The 23,667-nt window shown below is 38.2% G+C and overlaps 1 protein-coding gene across 1 annotated transcript in view; it reads right to left on the bottom strand.

The window, feature by feature from the left end:
- The window catches only part of LOC122810498 (G-protein coupled receptor family C group 6 member A-like), a 117,375-nt gene that overhangs the window by 85,873 nt on the left and 7,835 nt on the right, over nt 1-23,667 (bottom strand). The window contains exon 4 of the mRNA XM_044082079.1: nt 17,547-18,383. Coding sequence (XP_043938014.1) covers nt 17,547-18,383 — 837 coding nt within the window. The remainder of the gene's footprint in view (nt 1-17,546; nt 18,384-23,667) is intronic.

Raw genomic sequence — 23,667 nt, 5'->3', positions numbered from 1 at the left:
AGAGATTCTTGCCACCAAATTGCAACTTAATAAAATAAAATGCATTAATATCATCTGTATGTACATTCCCCCAGGTAACAATATATCTACATTTGAAGATATCCTGCACTGGCTATCATGTCACTACCCCCAAGAAACCCTACTACTTGGAGACTTTAACATAGACTGGGGCACCTGTTCCTCAGAATCCCCAACCACCCATATTAACCTGCATGCATTTACACAAATCATATCCACCCCTACCAGAATAGGTAAACCCAACCAAAAAGAAAGTATACTTGACTGAGTACTCATAAACAGTCACCCCCAACTGTACACCTCATAAAACCATTAATTCCCAACAACCCTTACTCAGAAAGGTTAGAAACAATAAAAACTTTGACCCTGCCAAATTCCAACAAGAACTAAACTCATGTAATTGGTCTATTCTAAAACACCTCCCCTTAGAGGAAGCAGTAGCATACTTTAACAACAAATTCCTTGAGATCCTTGATTTGCATGCACCTGTTCGTTCAAAGAGAACCAAGGCAAAAACTGCACCATGGCTTTCTATAGAGTCTAAACTCAAAATTACCCTTAGAAACAAAACATGGGCTTTATGGCATTCTTCTAAAGACCCTCAAGATCACATTAAATACAGGCAATCCAGGAACAAAACCAAAAAATCAATTTTACAAGACAAAAAACAATACTACTGTAGTTTACAGACAGTAAATCAAAATAACTCTCAGAAGTTTTGGGCAGGTTTAAATAATCTACTACATCCTGGACAAACTTCAACCCCAATCCCTGCTGCTACTATTGATAAAACCCCTGAAGATGTTTCTGATAGTTTTAACCAATTCTTTATTGAGACAATTCTAGCCCTAGCTAGCCAACTACCTCCTAGCTCCCCTGGTCCTGAAAGTAGCACCCCTAGAAACCTACTCATGTTCAGCTTCCATCCAGTCACCACTTCACTTATCCGTACCTTGATCAAAAAATTAAAACCCACTACACTTTCTGCGGATCAACTCCCTGCCGAGTACCTACAAAAATCAGCTGATGCTTTTGCTTACCCCGTCTCAATATTAATCAATCGAACCATAGCAGAAGCTAAAATTCCCACCATCTGGAAAATATCCTATGTCATCCCACTTCACAAAGGAGGAAGCTCTACTGAATTCTCCAATTATAGGCCAATAGCTATACTCTCTCCACTTGCAAAGATTATGGAAAAATGTATTCATAGACAACTCATGCACCACCTAGTCCAAAATCGCCTTATGGCAGACACTCAGCATGGCTTCGGGCCTCATCACAGCACTACTTCAGCCCTCCTAGCCTTTACTAACACCATAAACCATAATCGCAACAATAATTATATATCCTCAGCCCTCTTTTTGGATCTTTCCAAGGCATTCGATATGGTTGATCACCAATTTTTAATCCACACCCTGCAAACATTCTGTCTAGATACTGGAGCCCTCCAGTGGTTTCAATCCTACCTGAATGGTCGACAGCAGGCTGTCCTCTGGCAGAACAAACTCTCTAACCTTCTACCTAACACCTGACCTTAGGTACAACAAGGCTCTATACTAGGGCCCTTGCTGTTCTCCATCTTCATTAACGACCTTTATACTGTCATCCCAAAAGTCAGCTGTATCCAATATGCTGATGACTCTACTCAGCCACATCTCCAGTAGAGTTATGGTCACATCTCCAGTAGAGTTATGGTCAGCTACCCAGACCACCTTTAATACAATAGAAAACTGGCTTTCTGAACATCGTCTGATCCTAAATCCCAAAAAAACTAAAATGCTGTTATTTTCACCAACACGTAGGTCTACCGCTTTCACCTTTACCATAAAATCAAATGATGGCACAAAAATCTCCCCTGACCCATCTACAAAACTATTAGGTGTCATCATAGACAATAATCTAAAATTTGACCTACACGTTAATCAAACTATCAAAACCATCAATAAAAAACTAGGGTCACTTTACAGAATAAAAGCCTTCCTAACCCCTCCAGCTAAAATTGCCATAGCTCGCTCTCACCTTCTTTCAACCCTTCTGTATGCATCCCCTCTACTCTCAAATTTAAACAAGACTGTACAACCACATTGCCAGGTTTGCCACTGGGCTGCCTTTTAGGACACATCATTGCATCAATCTAAATCAGCTTGGGTGGCTTGAACTACCCAGCCTAATCCATTATAACCAACTGATTATGGCCTATAAAATCCTCTATAATCCGGACAATACTCCTGCACTTTTATTATCACCCCCTATAACAATCCTAGACCGCTTTGATCCTCTAACAAACTACTAATTCAAACTAGCAAAATTAATAACGCAGCCAGTGATTCTCTCTTTGCAAACTATGTAAGTAGATCCTGGAACTCTCTTCCAGCTGATATTACCTTACTTTCCACCTTAGGTCAATTTAAAACTAGACTCAAACAACATTTGTCACTTAAATGGCTATGTCAATGTATCAAGCCTGGCTAACTCTCTCTAGAATGTGTAAAAATCTGTTAACCAGTTTACTGTGTAATTTAATTTAATCCTGAGTTGTGCTCAGGATTAACTGTAACCTGTGGAACTAACTTGCTTACTTATGTAATCTCTGTAAATAGTCTGTTTGTAATATGTAATGCTGGTATTATGTAATGCTGTATCTGCTTACCCTTGGAGCTTTTCTCCCCGGGCCTCTGCTGAAAATGGACATGCATCCAGTCGGACTATCCCAGTCAACAAATGTAAAATAAAAATAAATACATAATGCCAATTAATTATTATTCCCTGGAAATACATTGTGACAAAGTTATACTTCACCTGTGATGTATCATCATTCCAGATAATTTTGGTTTGGTCAATTAAAAGATATCTTCCTTCATATGCTCTTGCATTGAAATACCCCACCTTTACTTTATTAAAAGATCCATATGAATTTGTTTGCCAGTTGACAATGTCATAGTTTGCAGGGAAGTTACCACTGTCATCAAAAAATATGTCTTCCCCTATGGGGTTTCTGAATCGTGTCTGTTTTAAGTAGTAGAGCAGCTAGATGGAAAAAGAAACCATGCTGAGATTAATTTCCATATTACACAAAGAAGTTCATTTTTTTTCTTGACGCTGCAACAGACTGTGTTATATTTTGCATGGCTATAGCTTAATAAAAGCTCACACTTCATAAAGTGCCATGCTTAATCCAGTAATGGGTTATAGGGAGATGATGGCTTCCCTAACATTCAGTGAGAACAAGGCAAAGGCACTAATCCTGGATAGACTGCCAGTCTTTTGCAGGATACACACTCTCTCTATCTCTCTCTCTCTCTCACACACACACACACACACACACATGCAAACATGCACACATACAGTTTGAAGTATCACCAAATCATCTGTGTCATATCCTTTGGGATGCATGAAGATCATGTAGCACATGGCAAGAGGTCATACAGGCAGTGACAGGACATACAGATTGTGCATCTCAGCCAAAAACTGAAGAAAGTGTGAAGCAACAATGCTAATTGTTATGCCACTTATATGTCACATACTAAAGAGTAACGAAAAAGATTAAATCTTAAACATAACTGTTTGATCACTAATATAGTAAAGCATTCATTAGCTTAAGTAAACTCATATCCTAATAAAATAAAGCTACTGCTTCCAGTAATAGTGGGGAGGACATGAGAAATAAATGGTGTACTCAAATGGATGACATCATACAACAAGACACAAATATGGGGACAGACAGAATAGGAGGAGAGAAGAGACACAGAGTAAGGGGAGATGAGGAGGAGGAGGAGTAACAGGAAAATAAGTTAAATGATAAAAAAAAATCCTTAGAGAACTGAAAACAGATACCAGTAATCCAAGAATAAGATGTAAGTGAGTTATTAATATCACCACTTCTCAGACTTATGTTCAGCTAATCGTCTCCAATGTACTTCATTTTATGTAGGAAAGACCATGAGAAGGCTAAACCATCGTATCATTGAACATAAGTCTGAGATCAGGAGGAATAATGTTAAGAATGCACTTTATAAGCACATTTTATCTTGTGGTAGCATGCCTAGGTTAAATTTAGGGTTGTAGACATGGTCCATATGTCTTTGAAAGGTGGTGATATTAATAACTTCTTAGAAGTCAAGGAATATGAATGGATTTTGAGGCTAGCTGCTGATCATCCACCTGCCTTAATACTGCTGTTACCTTAAAGCCTATTCTACTGAGGTTACAGCAGAGTAAATTTTGATTGTAAATTTTTTTATATGTGTTCCTTAAAAATATTTTTATGTGTGCTTTATTTTATATGTGTTTCTATGTTATTTTTAAATTTTGTATATTTTAAAATAACCTGTTTGTGATTTCATATGTTGTTGTCATTTGATTGGCTGGCTGCGATCACATGTCTTTTCTTGGCTCCTATTTAAACTCTGATATGTTTCTGAATTTGTATTTAGCATTGAGGAAGGGTGTAGACACGAAAGCTTTGCTGCTTTTTATTGACTTCCCCAGGACCTGAAAAATTATATGACATCATCTTGTTGGTTTTTTGCTGTTACTTGCATTTATATGCAAGCATACCAAAGTATATTTAACCTACTTATTGTGATCAACTAGTCTTATTACTGTATTGTACTAAGTACAATAAATACATAGAGACACTGCTTTAGTTAATTTGTTTTCTATTACATTTTCCTTTTGGATCTACAAGCATGCAGCACAGATGTTCTCAGCTCTCTATGGCAAATTCCTAAAGCTTGTTTACTGTTACACTCATATTTATACCAAAAAGTCTGATAGTTTTTCTCAGAGTCTGATGTATAACAGTTCTTTTTTTGTACAACAGTTTTCCTTTGTTCCCTTGTCTTGGTGTTTGTAGTTTGATGATCCATTGAAACTCAGTCTTGCATTATCTGAAACATGGTGTTCCAGCACTATCTGAAACTTGATGTTACATCTCTTTACTTCATTGATGTCCTTCCAGCTGCCATCTGCGCACTTATTTTTACAAAGTTTGTTTTTCAACAACATACTCCTTTACATGGATGCCAAAATCTAACTAAGCTATTTATGCTTGCCAGCACACTTATTATTTCTAAATTAACCCTTTATATTTTATATCATTCTTGCAGCTTTTTATTCAAACTAATAATCATGCTAGCAACAGTTACTATTATTTTTTCAGTTCCCCGTTATTTTATTATTTTGAGGAATGGACTAAACTTTAGTTAAAGAAAAGACTACATTTGTTTCATCAGCATTGCTGTTTACAGCATTTACCACTTTGCTCATATTTACAATCATAACTTGTTGAGTTATTGCAACTCTTTGTAACCTGCAGCATATAAAACAATTTTAAGCTGTCATTATTATTATTATTACCCCTAAAACTACCAACACAGGATGTATTAACCAATTTAGCAATTTGGTCCCAGATGATGACTATTTTGTGAATATGTCCTACCAATTATGGACAGTGTCAGCTTCTGTTTTTGTCTTTTATTATTAACACTGGGTTATTTGAAACCACACATACAAACTGTGGTGCCACTTTAACAAACCTTTTGAAATTTGAAGGCAATATTATACATTTACACAACATTTTGTTTAATTTACAAATTTAGATACATTAGTACTAAATTGTAATCTGTCTATTAAAGATACTTGTAATAATTTACTTCCCTTGTGATTGTAAATGTACAATCTGTGAGATATCTTGTTTTACTAGTTTTCATACCAAGCTCTTTTAAATCTGCATTTGGTATCTTTAAAACTTGGAAATGTAATATTGAAGTGCAATATTGTTTTTTTTTTTTTGGTATTGTTGTCCTATCATAGTACAAGTGGATGGTATTTTTACCATTTGATCTGTATGCAGTACTGGCCTGTTACTCAAAATGGTAAGTATTTAACCCATGGTCCTTTTCCTTGTATTACTGTGTTGTTTATACAAATAAACAGAGTATTGGTAGAAATCATACCCTTTTTCCCCTGTTGAGTTTATTCTTATTTTTGTGTTATTGTCTATACACTGTGACATTTTTGCACAATGTCTTTCCTTGTCAGAACTGTTATATTTTTCGAGGTAATTTACAGCATCTAATAGAGATAGAGCTGTTTATTGAAATGTTTATATCAGTCTTTGATTTTTTTTTCTCTACTTTTATGTATGCCTGACCTTGTTCGGCTAACCATGCTGTTATATTTGTGTTAAATGTTATCCTCCTAAATGTACATGCTTTATGCTTTTTACAACTGAAATTGTCTTGTGTTTTATTTTGTGGAGCACTTTTCTAATTCCCTCTGTTTTGATGTTCAGAATGATGCAAATGAAATGCAGATGTCTGTGTTGAATGCTGCGTGCCTTGTCTAGCAGCTGCATTTTTATCTATAGTCCTTGAAGCATGTTCCAGACACTGAACATTCAGCTTGTCTTAAGCTGTACCAGAATATATGTATGCTAGCAAACAGAAATACATGTATTTAACTAACTATATTATTTTTACATATATTATAGCAACAGATGTGCATATGCATCTAACTAGCAAATAGATGTGCACAGGCATTTATACATTTTTAAACATATGTATTATTGTATACATTCCCTCTGTTTTATTTTAAATAAAAAAACTGAATGTATTAGTATGTACTTTTTAGCCCTGTTATATTGCTATTAACTAGAAACACATTGGGAAACAAAACATTTAGTTTTGTTTTAATACAGCAAGTTAACACAGTTTAATATTGTCAACACAATGATGACAATCATTACTATTAGAACTGGATGAATCTGAATATGACTCTATACAGTGATGTCCTATACAGTAATTTATTGACTGCTTGAGGATTTTATTGCAAAGGCATTGCAGTCTTGTTTTTTGAAAAATAAACACATATGTAACAAATGTCAAGCTTTGACTTGTTGCTCTATTTACATAAATAAACCATGTACTATATACTGTACAAAATACACTTGATTGTACAAATTGTTTTTGCATTTGTACATACATGGCTGTAATGTACACTCAGTCCAGTTTACAAACTTAGATTAAAGTGAAGCCTGCTAATTACATTACTTGAAAAATTAAAATGTATTTTTGGTATTACCACTTTGCACTTTCATTTGAGTCCCTTTTGCAGTACTGTTTACACAGTTAGTGTAAAAATGAAAGCATACACTTCCCCCTATAGCATACATCATTTTATTGCAGTATTGTTTATTTGCTTTATGCTGTGAGAATTAAATGTATGCTTGCCCTTTGGCTGTTACCTAGACTGTGACACTTTGGTCTTACACATTTGTGTATCTTTTTGGCCATTTTTAAAAACAGAAAATATTTTTATAAAGCTTTTGCTGCTGCTTATACTGTCAAAGTTGTAATAGAAATTACTTTTACTCATTTTGAAAAGACATTTACTGTTAATACTATCTATTCGTACCCTCCCTTTTTGTAAAGGGACCTGCATAATTTATTTTAACTCTATACTATAGCCCATGTACTGACTGTACTCGGTGTAGTATTTACTTGCAAACAGATTATTAATGACATGTATGTACAATTGTGACATCTTATTGCAATTACTAAACAGGATTAGACTTTTGTGCTTTTTGTTTAATGCTGTATGTGAATATTTAAAAATAATGTTTTAGAAAAACGTAAACATTTGGACTGGCAGCCAGTCTTGTTTCCTTGACCTTATATATTTGAGTACCAGTAACATTTTATGTTATGCAACATTCCTTGTAACTACCCATTCCAGCCTGGAAAGATTTGAGCTCACATCCTTTTTTTTTCCCCATTCCAGACGCTTAACCCATAACTCCTTCAGCACTTACTCGTATCTTCAGTCATTCTTTAATATACGTGCAACTTGATATTAGAATGCAGTTGTAAAACCCTTAGAATTATAATAAACATTTGTAATTTGCCTAACTATACATAATACTGCTTTTGAATACTGTTTTTGCTATTTTTATGCTATTATACAATTACAAAATATTGTAAGAAACAAAAGAGGTATTGGCTTAACTAACACATGCTTAAAACAAATATATTTAGGTTCATACTAAGTTAACTGCCCTTGCGAGCCATTTTAAGCCTAGACAATTATCCCTTATGAGACTCAAACCCTACACCTTGTGCTTGCAAGGCAAACACCTTAACCATTAGGCCACCCTCCCAATTTACATTTGCTGTTGTCTGTCTTTTGCTGGACTTTACATGAAAAGAAAATACATGCATTCAGTCTTCTGACATCATGTGTTTTCTACGTTTAACTACTCTCATTTGATTTCTATACCCTAGAACTGTTTTGTTATTTGAAATAGTTTTAAAATCACAATTTAAGTGCCTTGCATTAACTGAAAGAAAATTTGTGCTGTGTACGCTTAACTATTTTCTAAATGTAGAATAGTACATCGTAAATTATTTTCTTTCAGCGCAGTTAACTGCTTTTGCTTTAACTTTTTACTAACCAGATTATATTTGTCAGTATTCTGTTCTGCTGACTTTAAAGCTCTTATGCACATCTGAAAAAGTGTTTGCATATGTTGTCTGAACTTTTTGAACTCACTCTGACTGTGTCTTAGAAGTTTATTAAATCTTTTTGTCAGTTCACCATGAACTTTCTCTCTGTTCTTATCTGTTTTGTAATGTGAAGTGGTTTTATGCCACTTTTGTTTATCAAGATGTACAAAAGATTCTGTAAATAACTGACTTGACTGATATTGCAACTCTGAAATTAACATTTTACATGTGGTGACAGGACATAATGCATCTAGTTGTTTACCATTACTTTTATGACATTGTACACAGAAAGCAGTTTCATATGACTTGCACAATAAACATTTACGGTCATACAAATGATGTTGCTGTGTAAGATAGCAGTAAAACGTGCATAAAGCATTGACATGAACTTTACCTGGTAAAGGTCTACATGTGCTACTGTTTTGTTTATACCAATCTTTAAATCCAGACCATACATGTGCTGGACTATTATTACTGTCTACCTGAACGGTAGTCTTACACTTTACTGTTCTTTTGTTTATGGCATCCATGCTGTGGAATGAGAAACAGAAAGAGAATTACCAGTTTCTGTGTGGAAGGTGGCCAAATCTTCCGTTGAGAAAATGTGGAAAGTCCCTCGTTGATTCTCCCAAAAGGTGGTCAAACACAGCTGGCAGATTCAGCTGTGTGAATGTACAGGACCTGTGGAATCTGCAGAGATGCACTGTTCTGCTACTGGCTACTGTGCAGAAGAAGGAGGTAAATGTTTGCACTGGAACGGAACATACTAACTGAATAAAATAAAAAGAAGCTGTAGTTGTCACAATAAGAAACCATTCGGTCCATCAACTGTGGCTCACCACTAAAGAATTATACGGTGCCTTCTTGTTGGTTTTTGTTGTTACTTGCATTTACATGCAAGCATACCAAAGTATATTTAACTACTTATTGTGATCAACTAGTCTTATTACTGTATTGTACTAAGTACAATAAATACACAGAGACACCGCTTCAGTTAATACGCTCTCTATTACACTTTCCTTTTGGATCTACAAGCATGCAACACAGATGTTGTCAGCACTCTATGGCAAATTCCTAAAGCTTGTTTACTGTTACACTCATATTTATACCAAAAAGTCTGATATTTTTTCTCAGAGTCTGATGTATAACAGTTCTTTTTTTGTATAGCAGTTTTCCTTTGTTCCCTTGTCCTTGGTCTTTGTAGTTTGATGATCCATTGAAACTCACTCAGTCTTACATTATCTGAAATGTGGTGTTCCAGCTCTATCTGAAAATTGATGTTACATCTCTTTACTTTGTTGATGTCCTTCCAGCTGCCATCTGCGCAGTTATTTTTATAAAGTTTGTTTTTCAATAACATACTCCTTTACATGGATGCCAAAATCTCACTAAGCTATTTATGCTTGCCAGCACACTTATTATTTCTAAATTAACCCTTTATATTTTATATAATTCTTGCAGCTTTTTATTCACGCTAATAATCATGCTAGTAACAGTTACTATTATTCTTTCAGGACCTTGTTCCGTGATTCTACTGCCACCAAGCAAATGTTCCAATCATACCCTGGGGAATGTGAGACAGGCATTCCCAAGCTAGGTGAGAGCCCTGCACCCCATTTGTTCCTGCCCAGGAATCCTAATCATCCCTTCCATTCTCCTCTGAAAATCAGGTGGCAGGCAGGAAGCCAGCTTGTTGGTCCTGAGTGCAGTATATCCTCTTAACCTGCACAGCACCACCTTTTCCTTCAGCAGTTGTGCTAATCTCTACCATAGCTGTCTCCCAGGAGGAACAGTGCCTCCATGTACCAAACTCCCCCTAAACTTCCTGGTGCCTCCATGTACCAAATTCACCCTCAACTTCCTGGTGCATTCATTTACCAATTTCCTCTCAAATTTCTGGTGCAGATGCTCCACAACAGAGCACACTTGAAAGGCTCAAACTCCACTAGCTAAAACTTATTGCTTCTACTAGGTGTTACCCTTCTGGCAAACCACTCCCCCCGATGGGCCAGCCAGTGTCAACAGCTGACACCCATCTTCCTGGGTCAGCTACTAAGGGCACCTAAGCCCCTCAAATTCAGGAATCCTATGGCACAGGAAGGGCATTATCCATATATTCTATGAATGTGGCTATACCAGGAATATATAGATGTGCAGGATGAGTATGGGAAGATAATGGGTGTGAATTCATGCACTTTTCAAGCCAAAGCACACAATTTCTTCTAGTCTGTGTCTTTTTTAGCCTCCAAAACTCTCTACCCTGTCCTACAGCATCAGCCTGCTGTTCTTGTCCTTTAACTGGTGAAATTAAACTAATATTTAAAAAGCCTGCACTTACCTAGTTGAAGCTGTTAACCTGCTCTAGTATTTTCCCTTCCATCTGAGTTTTCAGCTTCTTCTGAACTCCCCGCTTTACTGCCATAACAATTGTCTAATCTGTACTTAGATTCATCACATGTGACCTGTAAGAAAGGCAAATGACCAACAGGGCAGAGGGAAAATGTTATACAAAGCTGATGATGTGATTCCAGCCACTAACCTGCTGGCATTTTCTTTTGTATGATCCCTTTGGTTTAAAGTACAGGTAGAAATGTTATGCTGAAATTTCAGTTCACTAGCATAGCTTTCCTCACAAGCCAAGACATCCTATGCCTTTTCAAAACTGTCTGTACGTTTGTGGCAAAACTGAAGCATTTGGTAGAGACAAAGTCTATACCCATAAGGGAACAAGAGTTACATTACAGAAAAAAATGGCAGCCCTAGGTTATTCGGTCCCTTTTCATTTCATGTTTATTTATCCACAGTTATCTCCATTATCAGAATCTTTGTCATGTTGTGCTTCTACAAGCAGCACTGCAGGAGCAGGCAGCAAGCAAACTGCATGCCTGACAGAGGGAGCATTATATGGAAATAGCAGCTTTCCAAGCAAACTGCATGCCTGGCAGAGGGAGCATTATATGGAAATAGCAGCTTTCCAAGCAAACTGCATGCCTGACAGAGGGAGCATTATATGGAAATAGCAGCTTTCCAAGCAAACTGCATGCCTGACAGAGGGAGCATTATATGGAAATAGCAGCTTTCCAAGCAAACTGCATGCCTGACAGAGGGAGCATTATATGGAAATAGCAGCTTTCCAAGCAAACTGCATGCCTGACAGAGGGAGCATTATATGAAATAGCAGCTTTCCAAGCAAACTGCATGCCTGACAGAGGGAGCATTATATGGAAATAGCAGCTTTCCAAGCAAACTGCATGCCTGACAGAGGGAGCATTATATGGAAATAGCAGCTTTCCAAGCAAACTGCATGCCTGACAGAGGGAGCATTATATGGAAATAGCAGCTTTCCAAGCAAACTGCATGCCTGACAGAGGGAGCATTATATGGAAATAGCAGCTTTCCAAGCAAACTGCATGCCTGACAGAGGGAGCATTATATGAAATAGCAGCTTTCCAAGCAAACTGCATGCCTGACAGAGGGAGCATTATATGGAAATAGCAGCTTTCCCAGGGAGCTGTGAGGCTTGATCTTCACACCACTGTAAGTCCTTGCAGTGCCCACAAGGAAGGATGGCATTATACACTTAAAAACATAATAAAAGAACAATATGATAGCCCATTTAACATCATTTATTTTTATATGCATTTATTTTTATGTAAAATACTTTGTCTGCTGTAAGTGTAGTGTTGTTTTATCCATCATCATCATCAACTTCCCACCCTCCATTTTTTCATTTTCTACATGAAGTCATAGTGTCTCATTAACTGCATCATCTCTCTTAATTTGTTACCGCTCTCCTACCTTCATAGGTCATTCATCGCTTTGCTGGTCATCTTCATTTCCTCTTGCTTTCTTCTTGTCTCTCCCAGATCATCTTCACCAAATCATCCTCTGATATCCTGCACATGTGCTTGAACCACCATAATCTGTTCTCTTTTACTTTTTCAGCAATTGGAACTACTTTGGCTTCTGCTCTGATTCCCGCATTTCTTCATCTGTCCCACAGTGTGCATCCAACAACCCATTTCAGGCAGTTCATCTCCATCATGTCTACTTTCCTCAACTGCTCTGAGTTCACTGCCTAAGCTTCTAGAAAATATGGAAGTACTTGTCGCATCACTGTTTTGTACATCTTACTTTTTAGCTTCTTTGGCACTTTGCTGTCACACGCTATCCCTGACACTCTGTGCCAGTTGACTGCAGCCCCTCTGATTCTAGCTTTGATCTCCTCATTCAGACTTCCCTTCTCTACAGACACTCCTCACAGATATTTGAAGCTATTAACTTGCTCCACTCTTTCCCCTTCTATCTCAAATATCACCGTATCCTGATTTCCCCCTTTTATTGCCATGACGACTGTCTTGTTTGTGCTTAGTTTCATCCCATGTGCCTTGAATTTTGCATTCAATTTCCTTATCATTTGCTGAAGTTCCTGTTCAGAGTCTGCATGTAAAGTCACATCATCTGCATACAGCAGCTTTGTTAATCTGTCTCCTCCATGCTAATGTAGTCCTTCAGCAGAATGAACAGCAGTGGGCTCAGAGTTGAAGCATTATGCTCACCCTCTCGCAATTGGAACATCTCTTTGAGTCAGAACCCTGTACATACTTGAGTCATTGGGTCCTTGTACATAGCCAGTACTAATTCTACCAAAGTTTCCAAGACTTGAACCACCTCAGGACTGCCCAAATCAGCTTTCTTTGGACCTTGTCATATGCTTTCTCCAAGTCTAGAAATGTCCAGCTGGATGCTTTCCTCACCTGTAACTTCTTTTCCACTCTATGTTTCACTGCAAAAATTAGGTTGGTTGGTCTACTGCTCATCTCCCATCTTACTTTCTACTACTCTGAATATTCATTTATCATTACCTTCTCCAACACTTTCATGCTGTGGGACAGGAGTGTGATACCTCTGTACTGCCAATAGTTGTGAATGTCCCCTTTGTTTTTGTACATAGGGACTAGACTGTTTATTCTCCAATCATCTTGAATGCCGTTGTCTTTCCATGCTCTAACCCAATACTGATGGATTTACTGCACATCATCAAGTCAGTTAGCATCAGAAATGCTAAGTCTAGGGATCTAAACCTCTCCTTCAACATCAGCAGAATGGTTTGGAGAGAGAGAGAGGTATATGTCACAGAGGATACCACTGCTGTGGAACAGACTTCCTGTCCACATAAAACAAAATTCATCCCTGCCCATATTCAAGTGCAGCTTGAATCTGTGAATGGGAAACAGAAAATTTACCCCAGGACTGCCCCCTGTACTACTAATGGATAGAGACAGCACCTAAATGCTTTATCCCACACATGGGTCCCCTCAAATTATCAATGGTGGTCCCAGTTATTCTTATTAGGGGCAATATATGATTCTAGACCATGGGATGGGTACGGCTGATCTAATCAAATGGGAGAGGTAATTTTTGAGCACAAAAAGAAAAACTGTCTAGCCTTAAAATGGCCCACAAGAGCAGCTTGCCTACTACTTACCTATGACTCTATGAACCTATATATCTGCCATGATCCCATTGGAGCCTGCTGCTTTCCCTGGCTTCATGTTCCTTAATGAAGTTTATCATCATTAAATTTGACTTTTGAAGACTGCTATTTTGCTACTATGGGTTTAGAGTAAAAATAAATAAATTAAGAAAAGGAAATGCGTTTTTGTTTTCTTTTATGTCTCTAATTATATCATGCATTATGTTGTTGAAGCAGTCCTTAAGCTGTGGTAGCTACATACAGAGAGAGAGATGTAATTTATGTAATTTTGACTGACTGTAAAAATAAAACAAAAAAGGAGACACTTTTTAACAAGTAGGATTAGTTTATAATAACAAAGTGCTGTTCAGTTGGAGTGAGAGTGACAATAGAGAATGCCATCAGTTATTTTAAATGTCCTGAAGTATAGTTTTGCAAGGAAAGTTAGAAGTATTACATTTTAAGATTGATTACATGCATATTAGAGCACAGAAAGAAAGTAAGATATAGCAAGAAGTTCAGTAGGTTTGTTAAGAACTAACTCATGGATATGGCTTTCCTCTTTTGAATGCCACAGCGGACGATTCCGAAGTATTTCAGAATGTTAGGAAAACACACAGCAGCTTGAGTTTGCATTTGTGGAGTGTTCATCTTCTGTCGCATTTATGTTATTAGTAACAAACAGTTCTTATTTATGGTATTTGCAAAGCTTGTTTTTTCTATGGGTAGATATGGTTTAATTTAATGAAAGTGTTAGACTAAGGCTTTTTACTTAAAGTAGTTGTTAAGGCATAATGTAGAATAAATATTGTAGAATAGGCCAGAAATATAGAGTCAGACTTGTGTAGTCATTTATGCGTACAGTTTCAGGGAAAGACAGTTCAGTAGAAGGGAAAAGATAACCTTTCTGGCTAAGCATGAGATGTGCAGTATTACAAGTTTTCAAGGGAAAATTACAGAATGTCCCTTTCTCAAGGGAAAAATATGTGCACTTGCAATGGAATGCTAGCTAAGGAATAAACAGGCACTGTCAGGCACCTGCAAGCCAAGGCCTAGGAATCAAGGTTAAGGGGGTGAATGCAGCTAACAGAGGAAAGTTACTGAACTGAAGTAATATAATATGTATGTTTAGGACAGAGAAGTTAGTTAACGTCTGGTACAAGACTTGTTGAGATATCATTGTTGAATTGCTTTCATGCTATATATTATGCTGCCGTATACCACTTGAATATGCTGCTGTGGCATTTATATCTGCTGCTATAATATTATATGCTACTCAGTACAATAAACCAATATTAGGCAATCCATGGCAACCGAACTCTGATTTTTTTCTGAAAGTCGTGCTTGGGAAGGACCAGAAACGGTGGCATCAGAAGAACCTTTACTGACACTGCATGTATTTTGTGCCATGAATAGGTGGCCTTGTATTTTTTTTTTTTTCCAGGCTCTTATAACACTAATTCACATCTTTGGAACTCTGGCTGACAATTTTATAATGTGTGAGAATCTGCAAACAGGCAGTCACAAGCAGTTTTGGATTGAAAAATTAGTACAGACCTGAACATCCTGCTAACAGATTTAACTGCAAGGCTGCAGACAGGTTGAGAGATAACAAGATCCATTCCAGTTTCCTATTTAATTTTCATAAATACACCCCATCACTTACTTATAAACCTATATATCTTAGTACTGCAGAGACTGTTTTAACATTTTGGTCATATTAAACCAAATAAAATACTTTGGCCTATCGATAACTTTTATTCTAATATTATTATTGTCCAGTCACTTGATTTATTACCTTGTGTCCAGTATAATGTTAACCATTTGAAATGTCGGGATCCAGTAAAGTGAGTCTCAAAATAGGGAGACTGACTGACTAGAAGATTGGACTTATATGTACTAAGTCCAAGATGCCATTTTTCAGAATATTCCCTTTTCTCCAAGGTAATCTCAAAGTTGGTATATATAAGTTCAGGGAGTGTGGGGGCTTGCCCTACCCCCTACATGAGAAAGCAGAGGGCAGCAAAAATAGTTTTAAGAAGAAGTGTAATTTTCAAAATTCACTGTTCTCCTGTGTTTAAGTTCTTTTGGGGGGGGGGGGCTTGTCGGCATTTCAAGTGCCAACATTTCAATACGGACCCAGTATAATGCTGCTGCTTTTTTTTTGTTTTTTTTAATAAACATCTTAACTTATTCTATTTTCCTACCACTATCATCCACAAACGTAATATTACTCAAAAGGCAGTCAAATAATAGAAAAAGTAAACAGCAAAAGGAGGAAGGTCAAATAGCGGCATCCAAAGGAGCTAAAGCTGTTGTCGGTGACATTACTCATGCAAGGTGCTGTGAAAGATAACACAGGTGACCAGTTCCTATTAGAAGTAAGATGGTAGCCTGTATGGTTATATATGCTGAGTGTTACACACCTACGTACTTCGGTTCTCCTTTTTTTTCTGAGTCTATGGCTGCTTTTTACCATTCACTTGTGCTGCTGTGGAACGACTCATTATTTCTTCATAATATTGATCCCAAGTATTTTTTTTTCATGTGGTCCTTTTTTCTGCATCATTAACTTGTCATACCAATCCCACCTTACCATTTTTGAACTCTGCTTTGCATGTGTATATCAGAAGAAAAGAGGAATGCTCATGGTTGAGTTTTCTGTTCAAATGAATGCTTTTACTTTCACCATACTGACTTACTTTTTAACTTACAAAATAAACGTCCCAAATGCCATTTTATTGACCTTATTTTTTTATGTTGAATTAGTGTGCCCCACCAGCCAGCAGAAAATAAAACTATTGAACAAATGATCCTTCAGACTAGGAAAAGAAAGCAATCAAATGTCTTGGAAATGAAGCTAGCAAACCATTTTGAACATTTCATTATCTTAAGCTGTTACATTTAAAACTGTACAGGCTAAACATTTTCTTAGAGAAAAGTCAGTGCCATATTATATAATCGATTGTAGTACTGCATTTTTTTCATTCAATAATTGGGGGGTGGCCTAATGGTTAAGGTGTTTACCTTACAAACACAAGGTGCAGGGTTTGAATCTCACAAGGGATAATTGGCTAGGCTTAAAAATGGCTCGAAAGGGCAGTTAGCCTAGTACTAATCTATGAACCTGTTAGTTGAAAAGACAAAGGGCCAGGTTGCAAAAAAGTTTTATCAGTGTTCAAGCTCAGATTGCAAAAGACTTTCTCTCAGTGTAAGTGACTTACTTTGGTGGAAGACCTATCTCTAAACAAGCTTATGTCAGGAACCGGATGCCAAAAGACTTGTTCTCAGTGTTAAGTGTTCTCTTACAAGCAAGCCTTTTGGAATCGGGCACTAAACAGCATTTAACTACTTTACCCAAATTTTCTAAATCAAATTAACCAAAACAATATTTAAATAATTATTTACATTACTTAAAATGCTTAGTTGCTAAACAATTCCTTTAAACCACATCCTGTTATCTAAATTCCTGAGTTGTACTACATTTTCACATGCAAACCCTTACACAGACCAAGTTCAAGAAATAAGCATCATGGAAATTTTACCTGCCAATATGCAAACTTTTGAATATCTGCACATGACCCATTTCTGAAGGGTCCTTCACCTTGAATACAGGCATGCATATTGTGAAGAGCATTTGCAATAGAATATATAGCATTGTACACATTATAGGCATATCTAACATCAGAGACAGAAAGAAATGGGATATTCAGTTCCTTCAGATTCTCCTTTCCAGTGCAAATCTTCAGTAAGGACCTGGGCTGATTGCTGATTGTTTCAAAAACAGAGTCAGGCCATTTACAGCTGAATGCCTGTTCCCAAAATATTTTAATCAGATGGTCTTCCTTATACTTGGAAAGATCAAGAGTTTGTAGAAAATTCTGGAAACTTAGCATTGTGATGCTTCTAGCGGTAACTCCCAATGTACCTTGGAGTGTCCTCAGAAACATGGGCACTGAAAACCAAGGGGAAAGAGACCAACCATCACTAGCCATCCAAACTCTGCCAGTGATATTATTCAAAGCAACATCTTCCAAAATAGGGTAGAGGTTAATGCTTGATGAAAATGCAATGATCACTGTAGCAGATGACATCTCAATGATTTTCACTAATTTCTGTATTGTTCCCTTGGAATAAACTGTTGGAATAATTTCATTGAATGCTATACATGTGCCCAGTTTTGACAACTCATTTCTGAGCAAATGACTGCCTTGTTGACCATACTCATTGTTTTCAGTAAGAATGCCAACCCACGTCCATCCAAACCAACTCACAATATGAGCAATTGTAAATGACTGAAACTCATCACTTGGAACTGTCCGAAGAAATGAAGGAAACTGTTCTTTGTCACTCAGGGTTGAAACCGATGATGCATAACTGATCTGTAAAATATCAATTTCTATATCATTTTAAAGGCATTTATTTCATGTTTGTTTGTTTCGATTATGCTGCAGCTTAAATCAAGCATCATTTTGTATTTTTCTGATCTAATAAATTAATGACAAAAAGTGGGAACCGTACTAATATACGAGTCTCTTCTAATTCTTAGACCTCAGTTTAAAACAAAGCTTTCTTCTCAACACATGGTTACAGTGAACCAAAGGTAAGAGCATTACTTCAGGGAGTTCTATCAGTATTCCATGACTCAAAATTCTAAATTTTAAAACTGTTATATTTAGCCATTTAAGTAAATTTAAAATATTTTCTTGTGACTATTATTTAAAAAAAGGCTTGAGTGCATTATTTAGGTGCTTAGAAATGATGATGGTTTTAACTTATATACCAAAATGGTTGTTTAAAACCAGGACCAAAGCATAGTCTACACTGTTTTACTTTTAAAACATAACAACCAGGGGCTGCTATGGTCCTATACCTGGTGCTATCCTTTATCAACCTCATTCTGTTTGCAAGCTTCCATCACTAATCAGGAATTCCTGAGCTATCCAACCTAAATGTCAAAGTATATCGTGACGAAAACTCTAATAATGGGATCAAGATCAGGAACAGGTCGTTGGAAATGCTAAGGGTAATATATGGTCTCTGGTGTAATAGGTTCATAGGTTTTTGTTAGGCTAACAATCACAATGGCCTTTTTAAGCCTAGCCATGCATCCCAAATCTCTGGCAAGTTCTTGTATCCTTGATAAGTGTAAGCAGGGACTTGGGAAATGAAACTTTTATAAGCAGGGGCCTGGGCGATGAACCATTTACCATTTGCCTGCATCCATAAGAGACATAACCAGGGATGATTTTCCTGTTTCTCATTCAATTGTCCAAGCTACACTTGAATTGGGTTAGGAAGGAACTCTGCTTTACATGGATGGGGAGCCTGTTCCAGAGAAGGGGTAGTCTCTGGTATACATACTGTAAATGTCTTTCTAGCAGGTCCTATTTATATCACAGCAAGGTTTAAGTCTTTAGAATGGGAAATTCTGGTGCTGCTTGTTTTGCTGATATGCAGGAGCTTCATCAGAGTGGAGTCTGACAATGCCTTGTATGCCAGGCACAGATCTACCCTCAACAACCTGTAGGAGACAGAATACAACGATAGAGTCTTGAGATGGTCTGCATAGGACATGTTACTTATGTCCTTTATTCTTTTAGTGAGGAACCTCTGTGCACATTCTAATTGTTGAATATGCCTTGTTAGGTATATACCAAAGTGGGAATTGTACTCAATGATAGGTCTGATGAATGCTGAATACAGTGGAAATTGACTTCCTTGGACCTAGATGCCATACTTTTGTTTATAAGTTGCACAACACAGAATTATTTCTTCACTACAGCAGACACATGGTCGTCAAAGGCTAGAATACTGTGTGTCCCCAAGTCCCCAACTATTGGGTTAACACTTAGGGGTGTGTTGTCAATATAATAGTTATCAGGGGCGGATGCCTTCCTGAAGGATACTATTATGCATTTCTTGGAATTTAGTTTTAATCCATGGCTCTGGCACCAGTTCTTTCTCTGTCAGCCCTTCCTGGAGAACATCTGTGTCAGTGGGTGATTCAGCGGCAACTCCTAATTTGCAATCACCTGCAGATTTAGTCAGTCAGAGGCCATTGACATTGACCTTGACTTCAGAGAAGTAAATGCCAAAAAGGAGTGGTGCCAGGACCAATCCCTGAGGGACTCTGTTTGTGACTGGCCTCTTTGTAGAGGTGGAATCCCCATTTCTAACTTCCTTTGTCCTGTCAGTGAACCATCTGGCTATCCACCAGGTTACATAAGGGTTTGTACCTAACCTCTTAAGATTGTCAACAATTCCTAAGGGGAAAATTGTGTCAGATGCCTTAGAATGGAAATACTACATAGTGAAGGTGGGAAAATGGACTCACAATAACTAATCACAGTTATTATGATGTCGCAAAGCCCTTTCTCTCTAAATATACAGTGTTTTCAATTTCTCAGCCTTGGGATTCTATGATCTTGGTTCATAGGTAGGTACTAGGCTATTGGCCCTAGGGCCTATACAAGCCTAGCCAAAAAGGTACCCTTGCTTTTGCCACCCAAGAAAATTATTTTCCTGTGCCCCTGTCAAGCAGAACCACAGAAGTGATCCCCAGGGTGAATTTCCTATTACCCATCCAATCATCAAGATTTTTCTTGAAGAGTGCTAATAAGGAGCTCTGTTTGACATAGATAGGTAGTCTGTTCCAGAGTATGGGAAGTCTCTGGGATAGGAATCTATCCCTCCAGCATGTTCTGTTTATTGTGGTGACAAGGTTTAGGTCCCTAGAGCATGTAGCTCGGAGGGATTGGGATTTCTTTAAGTGGAGCATGTCTAACAGCTCTGGGTTTGACATAGCTTTGTATGTTAGGCATAGATCACCTCTGAGTAGGCGATATGCGATGGAGTAAAGCTGGAGTTTTTTTAGATGATCTGCATAAGGCATCTGTTTGAGGCCAGTAATCCTCTTTGTGGGGTATTTTTGTGGCCTTTCCAGTTGTTGTAGATGTCTTGTGAAGTACATACCAAAAGGGGCATTGAACTCTATAATGGGTCTATGAGTGATGAGTAGAGGGGAACAATGACCTCTTTTTTTCTGGATGAGAAACCTTTTGTGATGAGGTGTCCCACATAGAAGGATTTCCTGACCACTGTGACAATGTTATTATCAAAGGAGAGACTACTGTCCACCTGTCTCCCAAGGTCTCTTATCACACTTTTGGTGTTAAGTAGACTACTGCATATGTGGTAGTTCATGGGTACTGAGTTTTTACCAAAGGGGATGACAATGCACTTTTTGGCATTGAGCTTGAGACCATGGCTTTGACACCAGGCATCTGTGTCAGTGAGGCCCTTTTGTAAGATGTCCACATCATTAGGAGTTTCAATTATGGCTCCTAGTTTGCAATAATCTGCGAATTTAGTTAGCCAAAGACCTTCCATGTTAGCTTGTACTTCAGAGAAGTATATACCAAGCAGGAGAGGACCCAGGACTGAACCTTGTGGTACTCCACTTGTCACTGGTCTGAAGTCTGATTTGGAGTCTGCTACATTCACAGTGTTGGTTCTGTCAGTAAGCCAGTTGGCAACCCATCTTGTGACATATAGGGATTTATACCTAGTTTAGTGAGTTTATCTATAATTCCAGAGTGGGGGGTGGTGTTGAACGCCTTGGCGAGATCTAGATAGGCTGTGTGAACCACCTTACCCTCATCTATGGCTTTGGTGACTACTTCAAAGAAGTCTATCAGGTTTAGAAGACATGATCTGCCTTTTACAAACCCAAACTGTGTGGGGTCCAGAGTTTGGAGATCTCCAATGTCTTTGTTTATGAGTTCCATGATAATATGTTCCATGGCCTTGCAGACCAGACTCGTCAGGCTAATGAGGCAGTAGTTCCCGGGGTCTGTTGTGGCCCCCCCTTTGTGGAGTGGGATAACTGTCATGGTGCGCCATTCAATGGGCACAAAGCCTGAGGTAAGGCTATGATTGAACATTGTACTTAAGTGGGGTGCCAGTTAATTCTGTAGTTCATGTAGAAGGCAGCCTGGGATGTTGTCAGGTCCCATGGATGCTGTGTTCTTGGCTTTGGAGACTGAGGGTTTTACCTGTGCAGCCGTGATTACAGGAACTTTGCATTCTTCTGGTATAAAGATGGGCCCTTTAGAGGGGATGAGAGGGGGGTAAAGTTAGCACTGAACCTATCTGCCAGGATGTTGGCAATATCAGTTGGTTCTGTATATTTAGTGTCATTGTGCTGTAACTCAGAGCAGATCTGAATGTTGCCATTGAGATTCTTGACATAGCTATAGAATGCTTTGTGGTTGTCTTTAGAATCAGTGGCAATTTTGTTTTCATAACTAGCTTTGGAGGATTTTATGAGGGATCTCAGCTTCTTACTGAGGCTGACCAGGGAGTTCCTCCAATTGTGGGATTTTACTCTTTTTTGCAACAGCTTCTTTCTTCTGTTGTAGAGTTTGTTTATGGCAGAAAACCACCAGATTGGATTCCTTTTTTTGGTGGATAGCATCTTGGTTCTGTTAGGGATAGCACAATCCATGCACTCATATAAGTGCTTATAAAGTGCATTTGTGTAGGCTTCAGCAGTCGTACCTCTATTGTCCATCTGCATGGGTGTCGTGAAGTTTGCCACTTCTGTATTAAGAAGCGTGAAGCTGACTTTGGAGAAATTTTTTACGGTTGTTTTCCTAATGGGGGGGTGGGAGCGGGATGTGGATTTCTAGGGTGATTAGCTTGCGGTCAGATCTGACCAATGAGGAGCTGACCTCTGGTGTGGAACACCGGTCACCCATGTTGGTGATGACCAGGTCTAGGATATTGCTGCCCCTGGTGGGGGTGTGGATAAGTTTATCCAAGGCATTAGAACTGATGATTTCCAGAAAACGTTGAGCAAAAGTGTTGGTACATGAGTAGTTTTCCCAGTTAATGGTAGGGTAGTTGAAATCACCCATTATTAGAGTGTTGGGTTGTACCTTAATATTTTCCAGTGTATCAAGAAAAGAGGAATGGGAATCCTGGGGCATGGTGGGAGGTCTGTAGCAAGCTACAATCTGGATTGCGGTTTTTGCCCAGAGTTAGTTGAACTTGGATAATCTCTGATGCATTATGCTGAGCAACTAGCTTGGAGGTGTGGATATCCTTAATGAATATGGACATGCCTCCACCTTTAGTGCTTTGGTCCAGATTTGGTGGCCGAAAGGTGTGGTATGAATTATAGCCTGGTAATGCAGGGGTGCTCTTTGGAGCTTTGAACCAGGTCTCTGATACTGCACAGATGTCAGTGTTCTGCATTTTAAGGAGTGCCTCGAGTGAGTGCATTTTGAGGTTTAGACTTCTAGCATTGAGTAGCATTACCCTCAGATTTTGCTTGCTTATACCTGTTATGGTGGTGAATTTGTCATTTGAACCTTGCCTAAAAAAGGCACTATAGTGGTGGCAAGAGCATTTGCCAGTATCCGGAATCCCAAGGGCAACAGGTGCAGGCCATCTTTGGCAAAGCAGCTTGGTCTGTTGATCATGTCATCCCAGGCAGACAGATACTGGATTCCCTTAGAATGACACCAGAAGCTTAGCCAATTGTTAGTCAATCATTTTATCCTTGTACTGTGGTATAATTCTGGGTGATGGCAGGATGCTACTCAGGGCTAGAGTCATACCTGCCTGGGTTACAAGATCAGAGAGCTCCTCCATGTCTCT

This window comes from Protopterus annectens, chromosome 9.part0 (assembly GCF_019279795.1).
Source record: "Protopterus annectens isolate FY-2018-M chromosome 9.part0, PAN1.0, whole genome shotgun sequence".
Taxonomy (NCBI): domain Eukaryota; kingdom Metazoa; phylum Chordata; order Ceratodontiformes; family Protopteridae; genus Protopterus; species Protopterus annectens.
The sequence above is the reverse complement of the archived record's forward strand: the minus strand, read 5'-3'. Positions and strand labels throughout refer to the sequence as shown.